Source organism: Rutilus rutilus (assembly GCF_951802725.1).
Source record: "Rutilus rutilus genome assembly, chromosome: 16".
Classification (NCBI taxonomy): domain Eukaryota; kingdom Metazoa; phylum Chordata; class Actinopteri; order Cypriniformes; family Leuciscidae; genus Rutilus; species Rutilus rutilus.
In genome coordinates, this window is record NC_140224.1 from 8,752,827 (window position 1) to 8,773,686 (window position 20,860).

Below are 20,860 nucleotides of genomic sequence, written 5' to 3' on the forward strand. Positions count from 1 at the left end.
TTCTTGCCTTTAAAATGTATCTTTTAAATTGATAAACATCATATGTGTAATTCAGGGCACAATTCAAACGAGATCAACATATTTGTTGTCTCGCGCCATTGACTAGGCCTACCATACAATATTTTTCCGAAGTAAGGTCAAAAGCCGCGTTTCCACCGCAGGAACTTTCCCCAGGAACTAGGAACTTTGGGCTGGTACTCGATGTGTTTACACCGCAGGAACCAGGGTCTAAATGAAGTTCCGGGTAAATATTTCCCCCTCCGATAGTCCCTGCTCACGAGGTAGTACTTTTTCAAAGTTCAGGAACTTTCAGGGGTGGGACTTGTGCGCTGCACAAGCTGATTGGTTGTGTTCACGCCGCATTTTGGTTGGATGATTCCACGCAGCATTTATTTATTTTTAACCTCCCTTTTTAAAAAAAATCTATTGCGGTTCGTGTCGTTGCTTCATGCAAATATGAAATTTAATTTAAAAAAAACAACTGGTGGACTGGCGACGAGTTTCAGGCTTTATTAAGGGTATTTGTGGAAGAGGAAACTTTCTGCGCGTTCGTCCCAGCCATCTCACGGTCAATGTCCGCAATAGCTGATAACATACAAATGTTATATCTAACGTTAGCATTACGAGCTTACTGAACACGCTTTATCAAAAAAAGAGTATTGGTAAGGTCCCATGGTGGTCTACCGGAAGGGGAGGGACTTCTATAGGAAATTTTATGATTTGACTGAAAAAACATTGCCTAACCAGACACAGTTTTTAAATCTAAAGTCTCCCTGTACATTCTCACAACGCAAACATCCTAAGCATTTGAATGGGTATTTGTTTAAAGTCGGAATTTTGTCCTGCTTATTAAAAAAACGGCAATTTCTTTGCAAAAGGAATAAAAAGCTGTACGAGAACACTAGTCGGCCTTCACTGAAAAGCTATCTTCACAGGTTAGAAAAACAGTTTGATACTATTATTTAAATAGTGAAAGGTAAAGACCTATATTTTTGTGAATTGGTGAATATTCAGGTGAATATTGTTTCGTAGCGACGAATTAATGATAATACCTCAGCACCTTATACTAATTTGTTCCCTCGTTTTATTATATTGTAGCCACGTTGTAATTCGTTAAATCAAAATGAGGGAGGGAATTAGTTCATCGTTCAAGTCGTCGTAACAACGAATTATTTAGATCAGTGGACAGGGCGCATAAGAACAAGCAGAGAGCGAGAGCCCCGGTCGCGCGCGCGCACTCTCATCGCCTTCAAACAACACGAGCGCTGTATTGCTCTCTCTCTCTCGCGCATATCAACATTAATTGACACAATATAGTAAAAGGTCGGTAGACCGATTGTGTTTTATAGATTTGTAGTGTGTTCATATAAAGTGTTTGATTAGCAAGTACATGTTCAGGAAATGCATAATACAAATTGTATGGGTTAATGTAACGGTAAACGGACTCTGCACGAAGCTCTTTTGAAGCTGTCAAATGGTGTCGCTGTTGGACACTTTGTGATTATTGCTGCTCTGAGGTTTCTTATTGTTTTTTTGAAGAAGCGGCAGCTCTTGCCTCGGAGAAAACAACACGGGCATAGCGACAATTTTGCATATAAATTACTACTTATAGGGCTTGAATTACAACCTGTGGGCAGTTTTTCCTACATCCTTTTGTGAACGTCGTTTTACACTTGTATACTGCACAGCGGGTCATCTTAACCCTCTGGGCTTCTTCGCCCGAAAACGGGCGAAAACTTGAACGTTTCGAATTGTTAAATTTTTTTGCTTCATCGGATGGGGGTGAAACTTGGTGACTTTTGTTTTATTACCTATATGAACACACAAAAAAAATCAAGGAGATGATTCTGATATGTTAAAGGGTCGTAAAAAAAAACGGGCGACATAGGAAATGAATGGGAAATACGAAAAAATAGGAAAACTCAGAGAAACTTTTGGTGGTACAAGCTACAGATCAGCCACTGTGCTGAAAAAAAGTGTTCAGCAATGAAGGGGTGACACTCTAAAACATCAAGAGTGCAAATAAATACAATACTTGCAATACTTAAAGAGTTTTTCAAAGTCGATACATTCACTGTAAAGTTCAGACTCTAAGCTTTCAAATGACATCAACTTTGTGTTAATCAAGGCAAGATTTTTTTTTAAATATGGTAAAGAATATTTTCACAGCGAGGTGGCGCCTGCTGGCGGTACACTCGGTTTTAGAGGGATTACTCAGCACTCGTTAGGAGTTAATAAATGTAGTTAGATTAGATGCATTAAAAAGCTGAGATCCTAAGCTTTAAAATGATATATAATTTGTGTTGTTCCATTCAGTGGTTGCTTAGTAATACATTTTTTTCTTTCCGAATGGGAATAAATCAAATAAATAAATAAAAAAGCTATAGGCCGCCTATAGGCGGTTATAGGACATGACACAAATGAATAAATTTTTAAGCCACTAGATGGCGCTCTTCTCACTTGAAATTTTTTTTTTAGGCCTGCACTCTATTTTGATGTGAAATGTTGCATTTATTGAAAAATAAAATAAAATAAATAAAATAAATATATATATATTAATTCTAATGGAAAAAATAGCTCATAAAAATTATATAATTAATGCAAAGTATCATAAAAAATTCAAAAAATTCTAAATAATAATCAGAAAACATTATAGAACAAAAATATATTTGATTGGTTATCCTGGGAAAAAGTAAAATAAAATTTTAAGGCTTCGCCCGTTTTCGGGCGGGAGGAAGCTAAGTGTGACTATTTTACGAAGAAGCCCAGAGGGTTAAAAGTGCCGTCGGAGCTACCAATCTCTGTATAACAGGCATTGGAGCCCTTTGCTGGTAGGGAATCGTAAGATGACCGCTCGAACACTTCCGGTGGCTTCACTGCCTAGTGGCAGTTTAGAACGTCATGAGCTATCCAGTCATTATATAGATCAGTGGTTGGAACCCACTTTAGAACTGAAAGTTTTATTTTGAAAATGCAGGGCATTGGACTGGAAGCACGCCGTGCACTGGTACGACTCTGCCCTTAAGATGACAGACTATGACGAGGGCGGAGAGTTTGATGGGATGCAGGACGAGCCGCGCTACCTTCTGTTGGCACGATTGGCTGAGATGTACCAGGAGGGAGGGTTCAACCTGGATGCAGACCACCAAAGAGCAGGTGAGTGTATCTCACGGTCTACATTCATCAACATCCAACAGTACTTCAGATTTAACATCAGAAAATATTACAACAGTATGATATCAGATTGACAATTTTAGTTTTTAAATGTGTCCTGAATTTGCTGTAATGTTTTAAATTGGAATTGTATGCATTTTGTAGGTGATCTTTTCACTGAGGCAGCTGATGCAGCTATGGAGGCCATGAAGGGTAGACTGGCCAATCAGTACTACATGAAAGCAGAGGAAGCATGGGCTATGATGGAAGAATGAAAGCGCAGATTAGCCAAACAAACAAACAAACACGAAATGATTCATTTTCTGCATCCAGCCCCTGTTTACATGCTTTTTTCGATGGTCTATTTGACAAATGTTCCATTTTGGTCTTGATAATGTTGATCTTGGATCGAATTTTTAATGAATGTGACAAGGGCATGCGCTGATTCTAGATCAGTGATATACTAAGGTGCTAAATACACACACTCTCATGGTTAATTTCTTTAATTAAGAATAGTTGCGCAGTGTCTGCAGCCTGTTCTAGCTGCTTCATGGGAATTTGGGATATGCGCATTACCTGTCAGTAATTTTATTCTCTTTATTCTAAAAGGTCAACTGGATGTTTTCATAATAAACCTGTTGTGACTGTTAAAAAAACAAAAAAACATCACTGATGATTTAACATACTTCTGTAAAATTAATTTACTATATTGTTAGATCTGACGTGTAAGGATTTAAACCATCAAAAGTTATTGCTGTGAGTTTTAACCTGTTTTTGCATTGATACTGTCAAAAAACTGTACCAGTGTGTGTGATTGTTTGTGCTTTTTTTAATGATTATTAAATGAAATAATAATAATACAATATTTTTTAAAAAGTAAGTCTCATTTCACAATATGTCTGTTTAACTAGAAAGTAATATGATCTGTTGTCTTTAAAGTTCATACCAATATGTCTTTGCAGATAAATTAATGGTAGGAGAAAATAAAGTATAATAAGATGGAATTTCAGGCATGACAAGGACATCCAGCAACTCTAGCTCTTCAATGCACACCACAAAGATAAAATACATTCCTTCAGGGTGGTATAAGATTCTGATCACTCAGTCTGGAGTTTTACAATAATGCCAGCCATATGTGTGCAATGTCATTTCTTATATAGACAGTTGTAGGATTTATTTATTGCCCATTATTCTAGATTTTATCAGCATTCATTTAATTTCAGATACAGTTCTTGGACATAATTTAAGTATTTTAAAATACTAATTATTTTATGTGATAATTACTTATGTATCGTATTTCAATGGAAATGTGTTGTTATTACTGATACGTATGTGAGTGTTATGAATGAATGTTAGTGCCTAAGACAAAGAATCAGACATGTTCATCAAGCCAGAGTCCTCATTTCTCACACACCCCGTTCTATATTCTTCTCAACAAGAAGAGGTGTTGTTTTTCTAGAACATCTGTATCTGTGTTTCCCGACACCAGTAGGATCAGTGTTAAAACGTGAAAGAGTCAAAACATTTATTTAACTCACTGTGAAGGTGTTTGCGAGTCGAACTGGCGGGGGAAGTGTGCGTCCTAAATGTGTTTGTTAATGGTTTTACGACAGTTACTCGCACACAAAAGAGATCTTATATTGATTTAGTGTATATAAATTTGTCGTTACTTTTAATATTTAAGTATTTTTTAAAGAAATGTTTTAGTTTTTAACCCAACCCATAATGTGTGTATGTGTGTTGCAAACGAACAAATTACATATTTTAGTAAAATAAGACGTTTAAACATCTATACATTTGCTTGCCCCAAAAGCAAGGCAAGTTATCTATTTTCTTTAAATAAAACTTTAAGGCTAGCCTACTTTATTTAATTAATTAAAACAGCATTTTTATTAGTATAGCCGAGCAGTTTCCTAGGAACGAGTAAAACACAATTTTCACTTTTCACAAAACTTTTTAAATGTATGACTAAACCTTTTTCTTTTTTCTTTTTCACACCTATAACTGAGGTGTGTAATAACCACAAGGGATACACATTGATTCCTAAGTTTCAGGTACAGTGCAAAGATGCAAAGCTCAAGAAAGCTAATCTAGTGTAATCTTTGTAAGGCCAGAACACAAAACTTTGTGTTGGGTGATCCAGACAGAGCTTCATACTAGAAAATATTATGGAAGTCATTTTCAAACTGTGAGTAATATGATTCAACAGGTAATTATACAATATTTTCAATATGAATATTATGGTTTCATGTTGCTTTAAAGTTTTTGTTTGTTTTTACTAACATGTTTTTAACGAGCACTTCAACATTCAGCACAAAATAAAGGAGATGAGCTTAGGATGTTTCAACTATTACCATCTTCTTTGACCTCAAATAAACGGGTAATATCAAGGTTCTGTCAAAGCGACACAAGTTAGATATTTTTGTGTGTGTAAATAGTTATGCTAAAATCTTTGCGTATTTTTACATGCCATCATATTTTGTCAGGGGCTATGTCACTAATGTGATGCAAAGTTTCACACTCTTGTAAAGGCTATGGATAACTTTCAAACATAATCTTTATACAGAAATTACTATACATGTGTCTAAAACACCTGTCAAATTCAAAAGACCAAATTAAAAAAAAAAAAAAAAGTACCATTTATAATAAATACACAAAATCCATTCATGAGCAATTATGAAAGTTTGTAAATTTTGTTTTGTAAGTGAAGTTGTTATCACTCAACTAGTGTTAGTTATCTTTTTTTGTTTGTTGGACTCTTCTTTGAGAACTATCAACATCCAGTGTTTATAGGAATAAATGCAAATTAGGATTTAAGTGATAGTCTTTCTGCTTGAGAGTGTTTGATTAAATTGATATTTCTTTTAGTGCAACTTTACAGCTATCTATGATGTGGGATCACATGAAGCATAAACAAGAAAAGTAAGTCATGCTGTTTTACACTTTATCTGTTGCAACTGAATCACATCTGACTATTGCACTGAAAGCTGCGCATTCATTAAAGTTGAGGCTGTTAAACAAAGTTCCACACTCTGGTAAAACCCGCAGATAAAATTTAAAAAACGATTTGTGCAGAAAACACCATGTAAATTCAAGAGCCCAAATCACTAAGAAAATAAGGTACACCATACAAGAAAAGCGCTGTTTATGATGCATACAGAATACAGAAAAATCCATTCATGGGCAGCTTGTAAGTTTTTAAATGTGGTTTTGCAAACGACTTTTTATCACTCCACTAGATTTAGCTATCTTGTTGAGATGATAGTGCAGGGCCATATGTAGCAAAATAAAGTGTTTGAAACATTTCATATAGATTTTTGCAAATTATGTTATTTGACTTCTTCAGACCCTATAGTTTGCAAAACTACCTGTTTCCGATTTTTTCCCGCGCTGCACAGGCCCAAAATCCAAGATGGCGGATATATCACCAAATATTGCAAATAATCGTCTTTTAAAAACATTTCAAATGGATATATGTTAGGTATATCATTATATACATACATTTTCTAATTAATTGATTGACTTGGGTAATAAATATGACCATGGGTAACATGAATTATCATGATTATCAACCAATGATGGGTGTAACCACCATTATGCTATTTATTGGCATACCCAGAAAAACGCATTGACTGATTAAAAGTTTCCTTCATATAACCTAATAATCATTTTAATTAAAATAATGTTCTGCGCTCACCACAATAATTCTGTTAACAATCAGATGACATGGAAAATTATTGGCGAGAATGGATTACATGAAGCCAATGGGAAAGATGGGAAAGATAGCCAGCCCTTGTTACTAGGAAACGATAAACAAAATGAAACTTTTCAGCTTTTGCAGGAAGAGGGAAATTATTTTTCCAGCCTGGGCAACTGGTGTTTTTTTTTACTTGCTATGACCCCACTGAATGCAAAACAACCTATTTCCAATTTTTTTCTTCATTTTTAGTGCCAAAATTCAAGATGGCAGACAATATATGCAGAAAAATCACAGAAAATAAAATATATAATTTATTCACTCCTATAAAGGCTTTAAAATGGTAAACTTTTTGATGAATGTATTCCTAATAAGGCAGACAAGTGAGACACAGACTATTTTCAAAATATTTATTGGATCATTTGCCAAAAAATTGGGTGAAAAAAATAGAAAAATTGGAAAAAATGGAAGAAAAAAAAAATCTGCATTTTGTTTCATTATTGAAGAGTTCAACAAAACAGTCAGTCATTGTCACTCAAGTATTTATCCTCATCACTCTCACTGTCACTGTCTGACTTTTCAATATTGGTGCATGTCTCCTCAGAGCCCTCACACCTGCAAAGTTGCGTGCATGGTAAGTTGTTGCTCTTGCAAGAACACCTTTAGTCCAGACGTTTTAAGCCAAAATGGGGGTCAACTGTGAACAAATTGCAACAGAAGCAAACTCAACTGATTTTGTATCCTCAATATGTTCTGAGTAAGGAAAAAAAAAGCCCAGAAGAATCCCATTAGGGGAAAGTTTCGAAAAAGACCCAAATATAGCCTATTCATACGCCTATTCATTATTTTTCTTTTACATGAATAGGGTAAAATTTTTAACCTTTAGATATCACCATGAAAATTACTGAGTTGATTACTTATATCAAGACAAACAAAAAATGTATTACAAGTTTTTTGAAATTGTTTGTTAACATGGACAAACGGTGCATAATCTAATTACAGATGTGCTAATTTGCATAAATACCACAACAGATCTAAACATTGGGTATAGCCAGGTGAAAATGTCTTGTTGAATCTTGTTGACACATAACAGTAAAAGACTAAATGTTAAGGTCTGAATGGAACCCATTTAGGCTACCCTCCCCCTGCCGCCGAGCCAGTGTCTCCGGACAAGATGGCTGCCGCCGAGTCGGTGCCTGTTCCTGTTCTTGAGCCGGTGCCTGTTCCTGTTCCTGTTCCTGAGCTGGTGACTGTTCCTGCGCCGGTGTCTGTTCCTGTGCCATGGCCGCCCAAAGGGTCATCTCCACCATGGTCGTCCGAAGGATCGACAGGGGGAGGGATGGGGGACCAGGACCGTGGAAGGGAATAGGAAACAGGATGGATGGCTTAACAGGTGGTCCGGGTGGAGCAGGTCGTGCAGGCGGCCAGGGTGGAGCAGGTCATGCAGGCGGCCAGGGTGGAGCAGATCGTGTAGGCGGCCAGTGTGGAGCAGGTCCTCTATCAGGTGGCCAGGGTGGATCAGTCGGTCCATCGGGCGGCCAGGGCAGATCAGACGGTCCATCGGGCGACCAGGACGGATCAGGCGGTCCATCGGGTGACCAGGACGGATCAGGCAGTCCATCGGGCAGCCATGGCGGAGACGACCCCTCGGGCGGCCACGGTGGGGACCACCCTTCAGGTGGCCATGGTGGAGACGACCAGGGCGGCGCAGGCTGTGCATGCGACCAGGACGGGGCAGGCCCTTCGGGCGACCATAGCGGAGACGACCAGGGCGGAGACGATCCTTCGGACGACCATGGTGGAGATGACCCTTTGGGCGGCCATGGCACAGGAACAGACACCGGCGCAGGAACAGTCACCAGCTCAGGAACAGGAACAGGAACAGGCACCGGCTCAAGAACAGGAACAGGCACCGACTCGGCGGCAGCCATCTTGTCCGGAGACACTGGCTCGGCGGCAGCCATCTTGTCCGGAGACACTGGGTCGGCAAACGTGACGTGAACAGTCTCTGGATCAACAGATGTGACGTGAACAGTCTTTGGATTGACGGACGTGACGTGAACAGTCTCTGGATCGGCAGACGTGATGTGAACAGTCTCTGGATCGGCGGACATGACGTGAACAGTCTCTGGATCGGCAGACGTGACGTGTCTCTGGATCGACAGACGTGACGTGAACCGTCTCTGGATCAGCAGACGTGACGTGAACCGTCTCTGGATCGGCAGACGTGATGACCTCCATGTCTTGAGGAACGGTGGACGCCTGCTTCCCCCTCCTCCTTGGATCCAATGATGGTCGGTTCGTTCTGTCAGAAGGAGAGTCGTAGATCCAAATGCAAGCAAACAGTTTATTGAAGGCAGGTTGAACAGATGAATAACTCAAAACACCACATATAGCAGGCGGGCGACCAGGATATAATTACAGCGGAGAGGATGAGTGCTATGAATAATTCTGGTTGGATGCCAACCGGGAACTGGAATGAAGAGAACTCTACACGATCTCCAGAAGTATGGGAACACAGACGAGATCGAGGAAATAACTCTGTAAGGAACTCAGGCACCGGAACTAGGTAAGAGAGCATAAACAACACTCCCGCTAGATATAGGCAGCTAACAAACAGAATTAACTAGCTGCAGCTGCGGGCTGATTAAATGATCAGCTGGTTTCTAAGCAACAAACAAGCAACACACACACAGATCCCACACCCACAAACATATCAACAGATACACAAAACCAGACACTGTGACAAAAACAACCTATATTGATCAAAATTATATAAAACAGCCGGGTCTCTCCATTTGATACAAGGAAAAATAACAGTGTGTGTGTGTGTGTGTGTGTGTGTGTGTTTGTGTGAATGAAATCCCGGATGCATGAATGAATATACTAACAAACTAAGTATATTTGTATTGAGATAAAGAAGTAGGGAGGGAGAAAGGTGACAGTGATAAAATAACCAATTATATTTTTTGAAGTCTGAAGATAAGAACACATGTGGACCAGAGTGAGAGATCATTACGAGGCTAAGTATAGAAAAAAAAAAAAAGATGCATTTAAACAGGCATTAAAACAAACCAAAGGCATCAAGAATCACTTTTGATTAGAAAAAGAGTTTATAGATGATGAAGGGCAGAGACAAGAGTTGACAGGCCATAGACAGGACAAGTTCTTATGAAAATTGACAAAGATCACAAACTTGAAGCAGCTTGAGCAATAGTGGCCCCTAGTGAATTGGCGTGATGTGATCAAAAAACAGATAACTCTTGAAGCCCTACCGCACCTGAACAAATTAAGCCTTCCCAAAGCCACCCTTTTGGAATCACTGCTCACTGCATCAGAAATAAAGATAAACCCAGTATTCATCCCATATTTAAAAAGAAAGGCATGGAATCGCTGGCCTATAGAGCTGGTAAGTCCTGCCCCCTTCGCTAACCCCGCTGGACCTCTAGGTTGAAAAATCGTCAATGCAAGTGAATGGGAGAAAATAATTATTTTAAATAATAGGGAGGGGAAATCAGACCAGCACTGGTAGATAATTGGACACTGGAAAAACTGATGGTAGTGGCAGTGTTGAGGAGCAACCCCAACCATACCAGTCATATGTGGGTAGAAATTTGTGAAAACAGAGAAGAGATAGAAGAGAAGTCAGTAACAACTGAGAATGTCGCAACAATGGACGAATAGGAGGGGCAAGAGAGGAAATGGGGAGAAAAATCTTAAACAAAAAAGATAGATTTTTTTTTATTGATTTATTTGAGCCATTAAAATTAGAAAGAAATTAAACATTTTAATCACCATGTGGGGAGGCCATAAAGTGAAATTGACCCCATCTCTCACTTATCTATAAAGGGCAGGAAGTGTAACTGCACAAGGCCGGTGGGTTGAGGGGAACATAATCTGGAGTTTCGAACTGATGTGCCTGGGGGAGGACATCATTTGGAAACGCAATATACACGATTGGCTAGGAGACGTGACGCCGAAGCCATTGACTGATGTACAAATATGAACCATCTTGAAGTATCTTCAAAAAACTAAACAGGTACCTGAATTCCTCAACATAACAGAAAAGTGAAAAACAAGTGATTTGGCTAATTGGGTGGGGATATAAACAATTGGAATTAGAGCAATGGCTTCGACGTCACCACAACAAGAAACCCCTGTACTTGACTTGACTGTAGAGCAGCTCATATCACAATATCCCAAATGTAAAGATACTATAAAAAAAAAAAAAAAAAAAAAGTGCTGCCTGGAATAAGTTTTATGAAGTGGTGAATCAGGATGACACCAGTGCAGGCTATGTCATTTGCAAAACCTGCGAAGCTGTTTATGTTCATGACAGTCACAAGACGGGTACGTCTAACATAGTGCATCACAAGTGTGCTAAACCTCAAACTTCCATGAACACCTTGACAAGTTTCGTCCATCGAGATCCCAATAGAGTACCATAGGATGTCAAATCAAAGCTGACAGATGCATGTGTGGACCTGTGCTCTCTTGATATGCGCCCATTCAATATAGTTTCTGGTAAAGGATTCCACCAAGTGGCCCAGATGTTGATTGACATAGGAGCTAAGTTTGGTGCTGTTGACGCTGGTGCTATCTTACCCCATCGGCAAACTGTGTGCAATCGGGCAAAGAAGCAGGCTTCCATTGATAAGCAGAAACTTTCGGAGACCATCCAGAAAGCTCAACGGTGGTATTGCCGTAACCACAGATATGTGGACAGATGAATTTAAAAAGAGGGCATACACAGTCCTTATGTGTCACTATATCAGTCAGTGGAAGCTGGAAAATCATATTTTGGCAACGGTGGAATTTGACCCTACCCTGAAAAAAAAAACAGCGAAAACCTTGAGCAGATAACCAGTGTGTACATTCTACGGAATACAGAGAGACAAAATAGTTTTTGTCAGTGACCAGGGCTCGAACATAAAGGCCGCACTCCGGTCATACCATTGGATTCAGTGCTCCGCACACATCCTTAACACGGTGCTGAGACATACGTTCAACACAAAGGGGGACTCCGAGTCCGATGGCATTGAAGATGTAGTGGACATGATCAATTACTGCAAAGAGCTTATTGCATACCTGAAGAGAACCGGTGCGATCGCCAGCCTAAAGCACACCGTGAATCAAAAATGTGATGTGCGATGGAACAGTAAAGTCGCTATGTTGGAATCGATACAGAAACAATACCAAGACATAAGAGAGCTGCTAGAGAACAGAGACCAAGAACATCGCCTTGGTGGCATCCACCAGGATCAACTCACACACTTGATCGACTTTCTCACCCTTTTCAAGTTAGCAATCAGCGTGCTTGAAGGGGAACATTACCCAACCATTCACATGGTGTTGCTCTGTTTTTTTAAGCTCAAAAAACACTGTGAGCCCAAGTTTGAAGACCCACCTTACATGAAAAGTCTTCGCTCTCGCGCGTCTGCCCTTCTTGATGAGAAGATGTGCCCTACTGCTACTCTTAAAATTGCCACCTTTTCTCCAGCCGAAATTTAAGTCCCTGAAAATGCTGGTAGAAGAGGACAGATGATAAGTAATTAAGCAAGTTCGCAAACTTCTACCAGAGGAAGGCGTCTGTCTCAGTCATGATGGAGAAGGAAACAACCCTGTCACTGAGCCCATGCCAGCAACAGAGCAAAATGGGTCGATACTTTGCCTAAGGCCAGGGGTCGGCAGCCTTTTTATTATAAAGTGCCATTTTTAAGTTTCCTAATTCATCACTGTGCCACAATCCATATATACAAATAATATATATATTATAATATAATAAATAATATATAAATAATAAATAGTATAAATACACATAAACATATTTTAAATATTCATAATGGCTAACATAGAAATAGTACAGAAATTTAAATATTTCTCATAAAATTAGTTTTAGATTTGTCATCTTTGTTTTCAGGCTTAAATTAGACTTTGAAGAACAGATTTTAAACCTGGTCATTCATGTGTTTTATTCATGACTACTTTGCTATCCGTTTTGTTATAAGTGTTCCACTTACACTTGGCAACATAACTGCATCTTCTCCGCACGCAAATCTAATTAAAAATGAATATTTAATTCCCAGGCTATATGCAAATTCACTTCAATGAAAGCAAGATATGAGCTGCATTTTATTTATCATTAGCTAATTTCAAGAGTGGCATCAGCACTGGTAATATCATTTAGTGTCACTATTTTAATGAAGAACACTGTGTTGAGCTTCAGGATGTGAGCTAAACTTTCAGTTTAATTTGCTTGCTGAAGAGATGCTCAGCCATAACTGTGGCGATGCGTGTTTCAGCAGCGCGTCATTTATAAACCGGGAGCCGTCATTACGCGCTCTCGCGTGTTCATTTTTTACCATTTTGGCAGGAGTAAAATTTACATATATATGACTTCAACGAGCAGATGCATTTTGTTCAGTTTCATCTGGAATATGAAAAAGTGTCCTCTCTGTTGGAGGGCATTACCAAACGCTTGGATAGCTTTCCGATCAGAGAAAACACATGAAGTGACCAGGTACGCATGAACGTTTTTCCACATGCATCACAGTCATTTTAATATGTATGGAATGTTAAATAAGGACTCTGTATACTTGGCTGAAATTTAAAGCATTAACTATTTACAGCGGAACAAGTTGTATTGTGTGCGCTGATGCGCAGGTGGTCGCGCTAATGGTTTGTAGAGCTGCACGCTTTCAATGACTTGCGCTGTTTAATTCTCACACTTTAATAGTATTTATAATTCCTAACTTAATAAAACAAGCTGTTACTACGAGGAATTATTACATAAAAAAAAGTGGATCTATATGCAGGTGGGAGGTAGGCTACTGAATGAAATACATACGGTACACCTCTCTCGCTTTTTTTTTTTTTTTTTTTTTTTTTGTCAAGGACTTTTTTTTTGCTGCATGCCAGTGATTAACCCTTAGGTTGTCGACCCCAGGCCTAGGCTATTAAGTTTAATTAGGCTATCTTGATTGTGTAGGCTATTTATCATTATAAGTGTAAAATATTAGGCTATGTACCTACATGGATCAATATTAGATTTCATCGGTCTTTTGTAAGTATAGCTGATGGGGCACTAATGAAAAAGCCAAGGATTGACTTCATGGAATGGGAGAAGGAATCGGATACAATAATTGTGGATGAAGTACAGGAGTATTCCTCTACAAACTTCCATATAGACGGATCAGCAGAGGAAAATCTTCTTTCCTTTTGGGAGAAACTAGGCCAGTCATTTCCACGACTACAGCACCTTGCCAAAGAGAATTTTATGCATTCCAGCAACAAGTGCTGCGAGCGCTCCTTCAGTGCAGCAGGGCGCGTTATAGAGGCTAGGCACTCTCGCCTGAATCGTGACAGTGTAGATGCTATTTTATTCCTGCATAGTGCTAAGAAAAGTTCTAACTAGACCTAAGGTCAGGCATATTAAACCAATTAGCCTACGTTACCATGGCTACACCAAAAAAGCCCATGTCTAACCTAAGCTTTTGAGTTCGGTCAGCTGAATAATTTTGATGGTTATGTTCGTATTGGTTGAGCCTATAGATATATTGTGTCATAATTATTTGGCCTCGCTTTTATGTTCTGGGACGCGTCACTTAAGGCCAAGTGAAGCGGATTTCTGATAGACTACATGTTAGACTATTTTGCCAGAATTTATTTTGTCGCAACTGTGATGGCGTATTTCATTTTAATTCAGGTTTGTGGGGATGATCTTAAGTCCATGGGCTATTTGGGGCATAGACACCCCCCCATTATTAATTTTCATAATAATAAATAATAATTTCATTATTTAATTTCATAATTAAATAATGAAATTTAATTGCTTGAAAATAATTTCAAGCATGGTAGCCGATTGCCGGACCAGCCAGGGCAGACTCAACTGGTGGTTTAAAAACCCGCTGTTTGCTCCAACACCCGATAGCAAACCTAGGCAGGACCAGGGCACTTCTGGCAACGATGGAGGAACCCAGATAGCACTCCAGGCCACCAGAAGCACCTGTGCAGCTCCTCTGGCACCGTGGGACCATGGTCAGGCCCCCATTGGATTTGACTTTGAAGTGTTAAGCTGATAGCACAGCGTTTTAAAATGGGTTCCCATAGCGTATAGCTATGCAATACGAGAGACCGTTCTCGAAAGGGAACGCACTCGGTTACTAACGTAACCTCGGTTCCCTTAGAGTAAGGGAACGAGGATTGCGTACCCTGCTGTTCAATTATGCTTGGTACAGGTGCTGTCGCTTCAGTCGATTTAAACCTGATTCCAATGGCAAAATGGCCCGCTTATATAACAAGAAGCCACGCCCATTCTGGCGGGCTTCGGCGCGCGAAGCACCATAATTGGTTCGTGCGTCAGCCGCTTCGCCATAGGTTTGTGCAGTTCCCGCTGCATAGCCAATGAGTGCGCTAGTCAGCTCTGCTCTGTGCTCGCTGTGAAGCTGCACTGCGTTTTAAAAAAAAGGCTTCAATATTCTCGAGAAAAGGAGTTTTCCCATAGTGTATAGCTACGCAATACTCGTTCCCTTACTCTCAGGTTATGTTAGTAACCGAGTACAATACCTTCAGCCTTAGCAAGCAGTACTCTGCCTCTCAAGGTCAAGTCTCTCTGCAACCATGCATTAAATCTTTTTTTGGGCTTTTACTATAACAGAATCAAAGTTCAAGGTACTTCTATTATCTTGATTTTTAGTGATCACGATGCCTAAATAAGTAACTTCAGGTTTAACTGGAATATTATAAAAGTGCTGTGCAATCTTTAATAGACATTAACTCACATTTACTTATGTTTAAAGCTTTAAAGAGCCGTTTTGTACAGTCAATTGCTATAGGGATTTGGGAAGCAACTCTTAAAATTAAAGTGGTGTCATAATAACTTCCCGATCTGCTATACGGATACTCTGAATACCGCTTTCACAGAGAGACATTGAGATTAGCTGCACACAAAGTAAAAATAAATAGGGAGAAATGGGACACCCTTGTCTAACTCCTCTAGATAAACGAAACCTTAGGGAAGTCCCATTCTTTAATAAAATCAAACAGGTTCCATTATTGTAAAGGGTTTTTATTACTTTACAAAATATATCTCCAAAACCAAATCTATGTAAAAATGTAATAATAAATTGGTGCTCTAAAGCAGTGGTTCCGAAACCTGTCCTGGAGTACCCCCAACACTGCACGTTTTCTCCCTAATCAAACACACCTGATTCAACTCATCAGCTCATCAACCCATGTTATAATGAGCTGATGATTTGAATCAGGTGTGTAAACGTGCAGTGTTTGGGGTACTCCAGGACAGGTTTGGGAACCACTGCTCTAAAGAATCAAAGGCCTTATAGAAATCTAAAAAAAGAATGAAGCTGTCCTCCTGTTGTAACGCATGTGTGTAGACAGGCAGACAGACAAGGATGAATAAAGTTCCAACACACGGTTTAATAGAATAATCCAAACTGGCAACGAGTCTAAACAGGTATGAGTCTAAACAGGCAGCAGGGTACACACACATAACTTGAAACGTAGACCGAACAGAGAATGAACGTGAGGGATGAACTTATTAAGTAAACGAGGAAAATTAATAGAACACAGCTGACACGGATGAACTAACAATGATTGTAACCAAGGAGACAGATGAGTGGCTGGAATCTGAACAAAGACATGTGACAAATGACAACAAACTGAAAGTCCATGAAAACACGAAACAGAACATAATGTGACATAATGCCCCCTCCCGGTAGGTATGACCTCGTGCCTTAACAAGTGGTGAGGGAGGGATGGGCGCAGGCAAGGAGCCAGGAGATGGCGAAGGGATGGCAGAAGCAGGCAGATGGGACCATGGAGGTGCAGATGGATGTTGCCAGATGTTGCCGATCCAGAGCATGACCAGGATGATAGCCAACGGCGGCATGAATGGAGGAAAGAGCCATGATGGTGACTTGATTGGCATCATCCTGGTGACGATCGACGGACAGACAGCCACTGGAAGAGCCCCTTGCGCAGACATAGAGAAGAAGAAGCGATGACACGCCGACGACCTAGGCGGCCACGGCGGATCTAGAGCGACGACCCCCCGAGAAGGAAGTGGGGACCCTGAGTGCTGAGGACAAGCTGGTGTGACCAAGGGCGGAGGTGATGACAGAGGGAAGGCGGAGCTTGCCGGAGCCGAAGGGGTGGAGGGGCCGGAGGGCAGCGGACCGCAGCGGAGGCATGGCAAGGTTTGACCCAGGCGGAGCCGTCGGTGAGGTCGAACGGCCGAAGGTCAATGCTGAAGTCGAGGGAGGAAGGAGCGCAGGTGCAAATGCCAGAGTGACGAGTCGAGGTGGATCTGAGCGCTCTGAGGCAGGAGGCGGAGCCACAGGCTCATACTGCCCAGGAGGGATTGGCTCCTCGCAGGTCCAAGGTGGAACCATGCCACTGAGAGGAGGTGACACTGATGACGACTGGGTGGAAACAGTAGCTGAGGACTGAGGACGAGCATAGAGACAAACAAAATCCTACCAACAGCAGTCAGGAGAGGTGGTGGGAGAGATGTGGTGGGAGAGGGAGGCTGAGGCAGTACTGTTAACATGACTGAAGACGATTAACCTACAGGTAAGTTAATGGGGTAAAGGGGATCCATTTCTCCACTCCTTTGAAAAGTGTCCATAGAGTCTAGCTGGTACTCACTCTCAGTGACAGGAGGGTGGACGGGGCTCGCTTCAAGATTCAAATAGCTTTATTGGCATGGTAAAAGAAATCTTTACATTGCCAAAGCATTCATAACACTATACAATAAAAATAAATAAATAAATAATATTAAAAATAAATAAAGCACACACACACATACATATATATATATATATATATATATATATATATATATATGACTGTAAAAAATTTTCCCGTTAATTTACAGTAAAATGCAGGCAGCTAGATTTACCTGTAGAATGCTGTAATTTTACAGTGGACCTGCTGTAATCTGAAACAACAGTTTATTACTGTAAAAAATTTCCCGTTAATTTACAGTAAACTACAGGCAGCTAGATTTACCTGTAGAATGCTGTAATCTGAAGTAACAGTTTATTACTGTAAAAAATATTACAGTACTGTGCTGTAGAAAATATAGGCTGCACAGTATAATACTGTCAGGTGTTCAGCTGCATATACACAAACTGTGTATTACTAAAAGTGTATTAAAGTACTCTAAAATGTGAGCTTTACATTGTAATTAAAACATTTACATTAAAATTTGCATTCTAAAACACACTGAAAATTGCTTGCAAACAAATGGCTCAAACAAAAGATGACCTTAAAACATGCTTTTATTAAAGCTAATACCTTTAAGAACAACACAACACTAGATAAACTTTTAGATTTATTCTCATACAACATTAGATAGACGTTTACCATATGCCTTAAAACAGGCATACATAATTACATACATACATACATACATACATAACCTGTTCATAAAATACAAATATACTCTTAAGTCAGGCTTCAGTGAACACTAGCCAATTTTTTTATATCAAAACAAATAGTTTATAAAATATATATCAGCATTTTATACTTTTGGACTGATGGTTAAAGTCTTTTTCTGCAGTTTTCCCAGTTATTTTACACACCTCTTTTCTCTGTGCAGCTTTGGTTCTCTTTTCCGGATTTATTCCAATAAAGTATCTGAAAAATAAGAGGAGAAAATTTTCAATTAAAATGATTTGCAGTGTATAATTTTAGTTATCTAAAAAATTCTAACCAAAAACTACTGGATAATTCACTGAAGACTTGGAATTAACTGCAGAGATCATACAGAGTACATTTATAGTCAGTAGATTCTAGCATGAGGCCCATAAATATGGATCTTATCCTGATAAACAAAAGTTATGTGTCAGTCTGGAGTGTAAGCTTTGTTTTAGAGAAACAAAATGCATGTCTAACATGTCTAATATGACATACTTACCAAGAAGGATCAAACAAGGAGACACAGGCAAGCATTTTCTCAAGGTCAGCAGGTTTGGCAGACATCTATTGGTAAAGAAAACAATTTAAGATGACTGACAGTATTTGTATCTGTAAATAAAAAATGTAAAACTTAATGTGCTACTTGTTGCTTATATTCTACAGAGGCAATAGGCCTAACATATTCAGAATATGAATGGTTTATGTAAAAATTATAATTTTCTCATTTACTCACCCTTATGCAGATTTAAACTCTGATGATGCAAAGGACGATATTTTAATGGAAATGAAATGTCTGTTTGTCCCTACAATGGCAAATAAGAGAATGGGGATCAATAATGGGGAACACCAATAGTCATAGTAAATGAAAGATAAAATTAGCCTAATTTATACGGGTCACATGTTTTAACCAGTTTTCTGAAGTGATTCAATTTCTCTCACCGTACATCTAGCAATTGGAGTCTAGTTTTTTGATGCTTTGGTCTCAAATCTTTGATATTACATGAAACGACAGGTGACTTAGATTAAAGGGATAGTTCACCCCAAAATTAAAATTAGCCCATGATTTACTCACCTTGAAGTCATCCTAGGAGTATATGACATTCTTCTTTCAGACGAATACAATTGGAATTATATATATATATATATATATATATATATATATAAAAATGTCCTGGCTCTTCCAAGCTTTATAATGGTAGTGAATGGCAAGTCCATACAAGTGCATCTATCCATCATAAAAGTAACTTTATCAACTAAAATAACTAGTTTCCGCCAGGCGGCCGTACGCATCGATTTACGGCGAAAGAGTAACACTTGAACATGACGCACGAAGTAATGACGAACGCGGTTGTTCAGCCCTGTTTGTTTGAACTGGCATAAGTCGACTTGCGTATAGCCATCTGCCGGAAGCTAGTTATTTTAGTCGATAAAGTTTTAAATATTACATTTTTTCTTACAAGAATGCAACGCTTTACTTCAGAAGGCCTTTATTAACCACCGAGAGCCATTTGGGACACTTTTATGATGGACAGATGCACTTCGATGGACTTCAAAAAAATGGAGCCCATTCACTCCCATTATAAAGCTTAGAAGAGCCAGGACATTTTTTAATATAACTCTGATTGTAATTGTCTGAAAGAAGAATGTCATATACACCTAGGATGGCTTCAGGGTGAGTAAATCATGGGGGAATTTTCATTTTTGGTTGAACTATCCTTTAATGGTACTGTACCTTTATGTCCCTTTTGGAGTTTGATGGTTTGGTCGACATTCATCTTCCTTTGTTTGGGAAAACAGACATCATTTCTCCACAACAATATCTTAATTTTTCCTCCAAGAGAAAGAGACAACACAAGGTTAAGTAAATGATGAGATAACTACCATTTTTAGGTGAACTATACAGGTGTTAATAGAACAAACAATAGGCAAACTCACAGTTCTTTAAAGAATGAGTCCTTGCTTCTCTACAAAGTTAGCCTTCAGGAGTTTAACTACAATGACAAGGAAAACATAATGTAAAGAAGAGATGCCTAAAAAAATAATCTCAATAAAATAGAAAAATCTGAAAATTATCAACATTCCGTCCATCCATCTGTTATGCTGCTATTTCTGCAGAGGTTTGAACATGCACGTTCACAGTAATCACATAAGATTTATGAATTTTGATCATACCTCACCTATCTTTTGCTTCGATAAAGATTGGGACATGTGTCCGTTGTATATGCATAAACTGTGCATGACGGTAGCAAATACAAACGAAAGGCAGTCTTGAGTGTTTGCTAACAAGCTCACAAGCATGCTATCGTTTTACTCGGTTACTTTTCCATGATTAAAACACGCTATCCTGTCATCTATTTACACTTCACTGGATACTGTATGCTAATATTTAGACTTACGTACCACTTGGTAACTTACAGATCAAAAGAGTAGTTGCAAATATAACAGCAGCAGATAATGGACGGTTTGAATCTCACGTAAAAAAATTAACCACATAATAAAAAAAAAAATAATAAAAAAAAACCATTTCACACTATTTTTTTACTCAGATAAAGTTAAGGAAAATGTGCAAGT

General features: G+C 39.1%; 1 protein-coding gene across 1 annotated transcript; it reads left to right on the forward strand.

The window, feature by feature from the left end:
- Positions 1 to 2,951: 2,951 nt before the first annotated feature.
- LOC311306081 (eukaryotic elongation factor 2 kinase-like) lies at positions 2,952 to 3,458 on the forward strand. Its single transcript, XM_084434267.1, has 2 exons — positions 2,952 to 3,156; positions 3,319 to 3,458. Exons 1-2 carry the CDS (start codon positions 3,027 to 3,029, stop codon positions 3,426 to 3,428), a joined length of 240 nt encoding a protein of 79 aa, XP_084290393.1. The 5' UTR covers positions 2,952 to 3,026; the 3' UTR covers positions 3,429 to 3,458.
- The last annotated feature ends 17,402 nt before the right edge of the window (positions 3,459 to 20,860 follow it).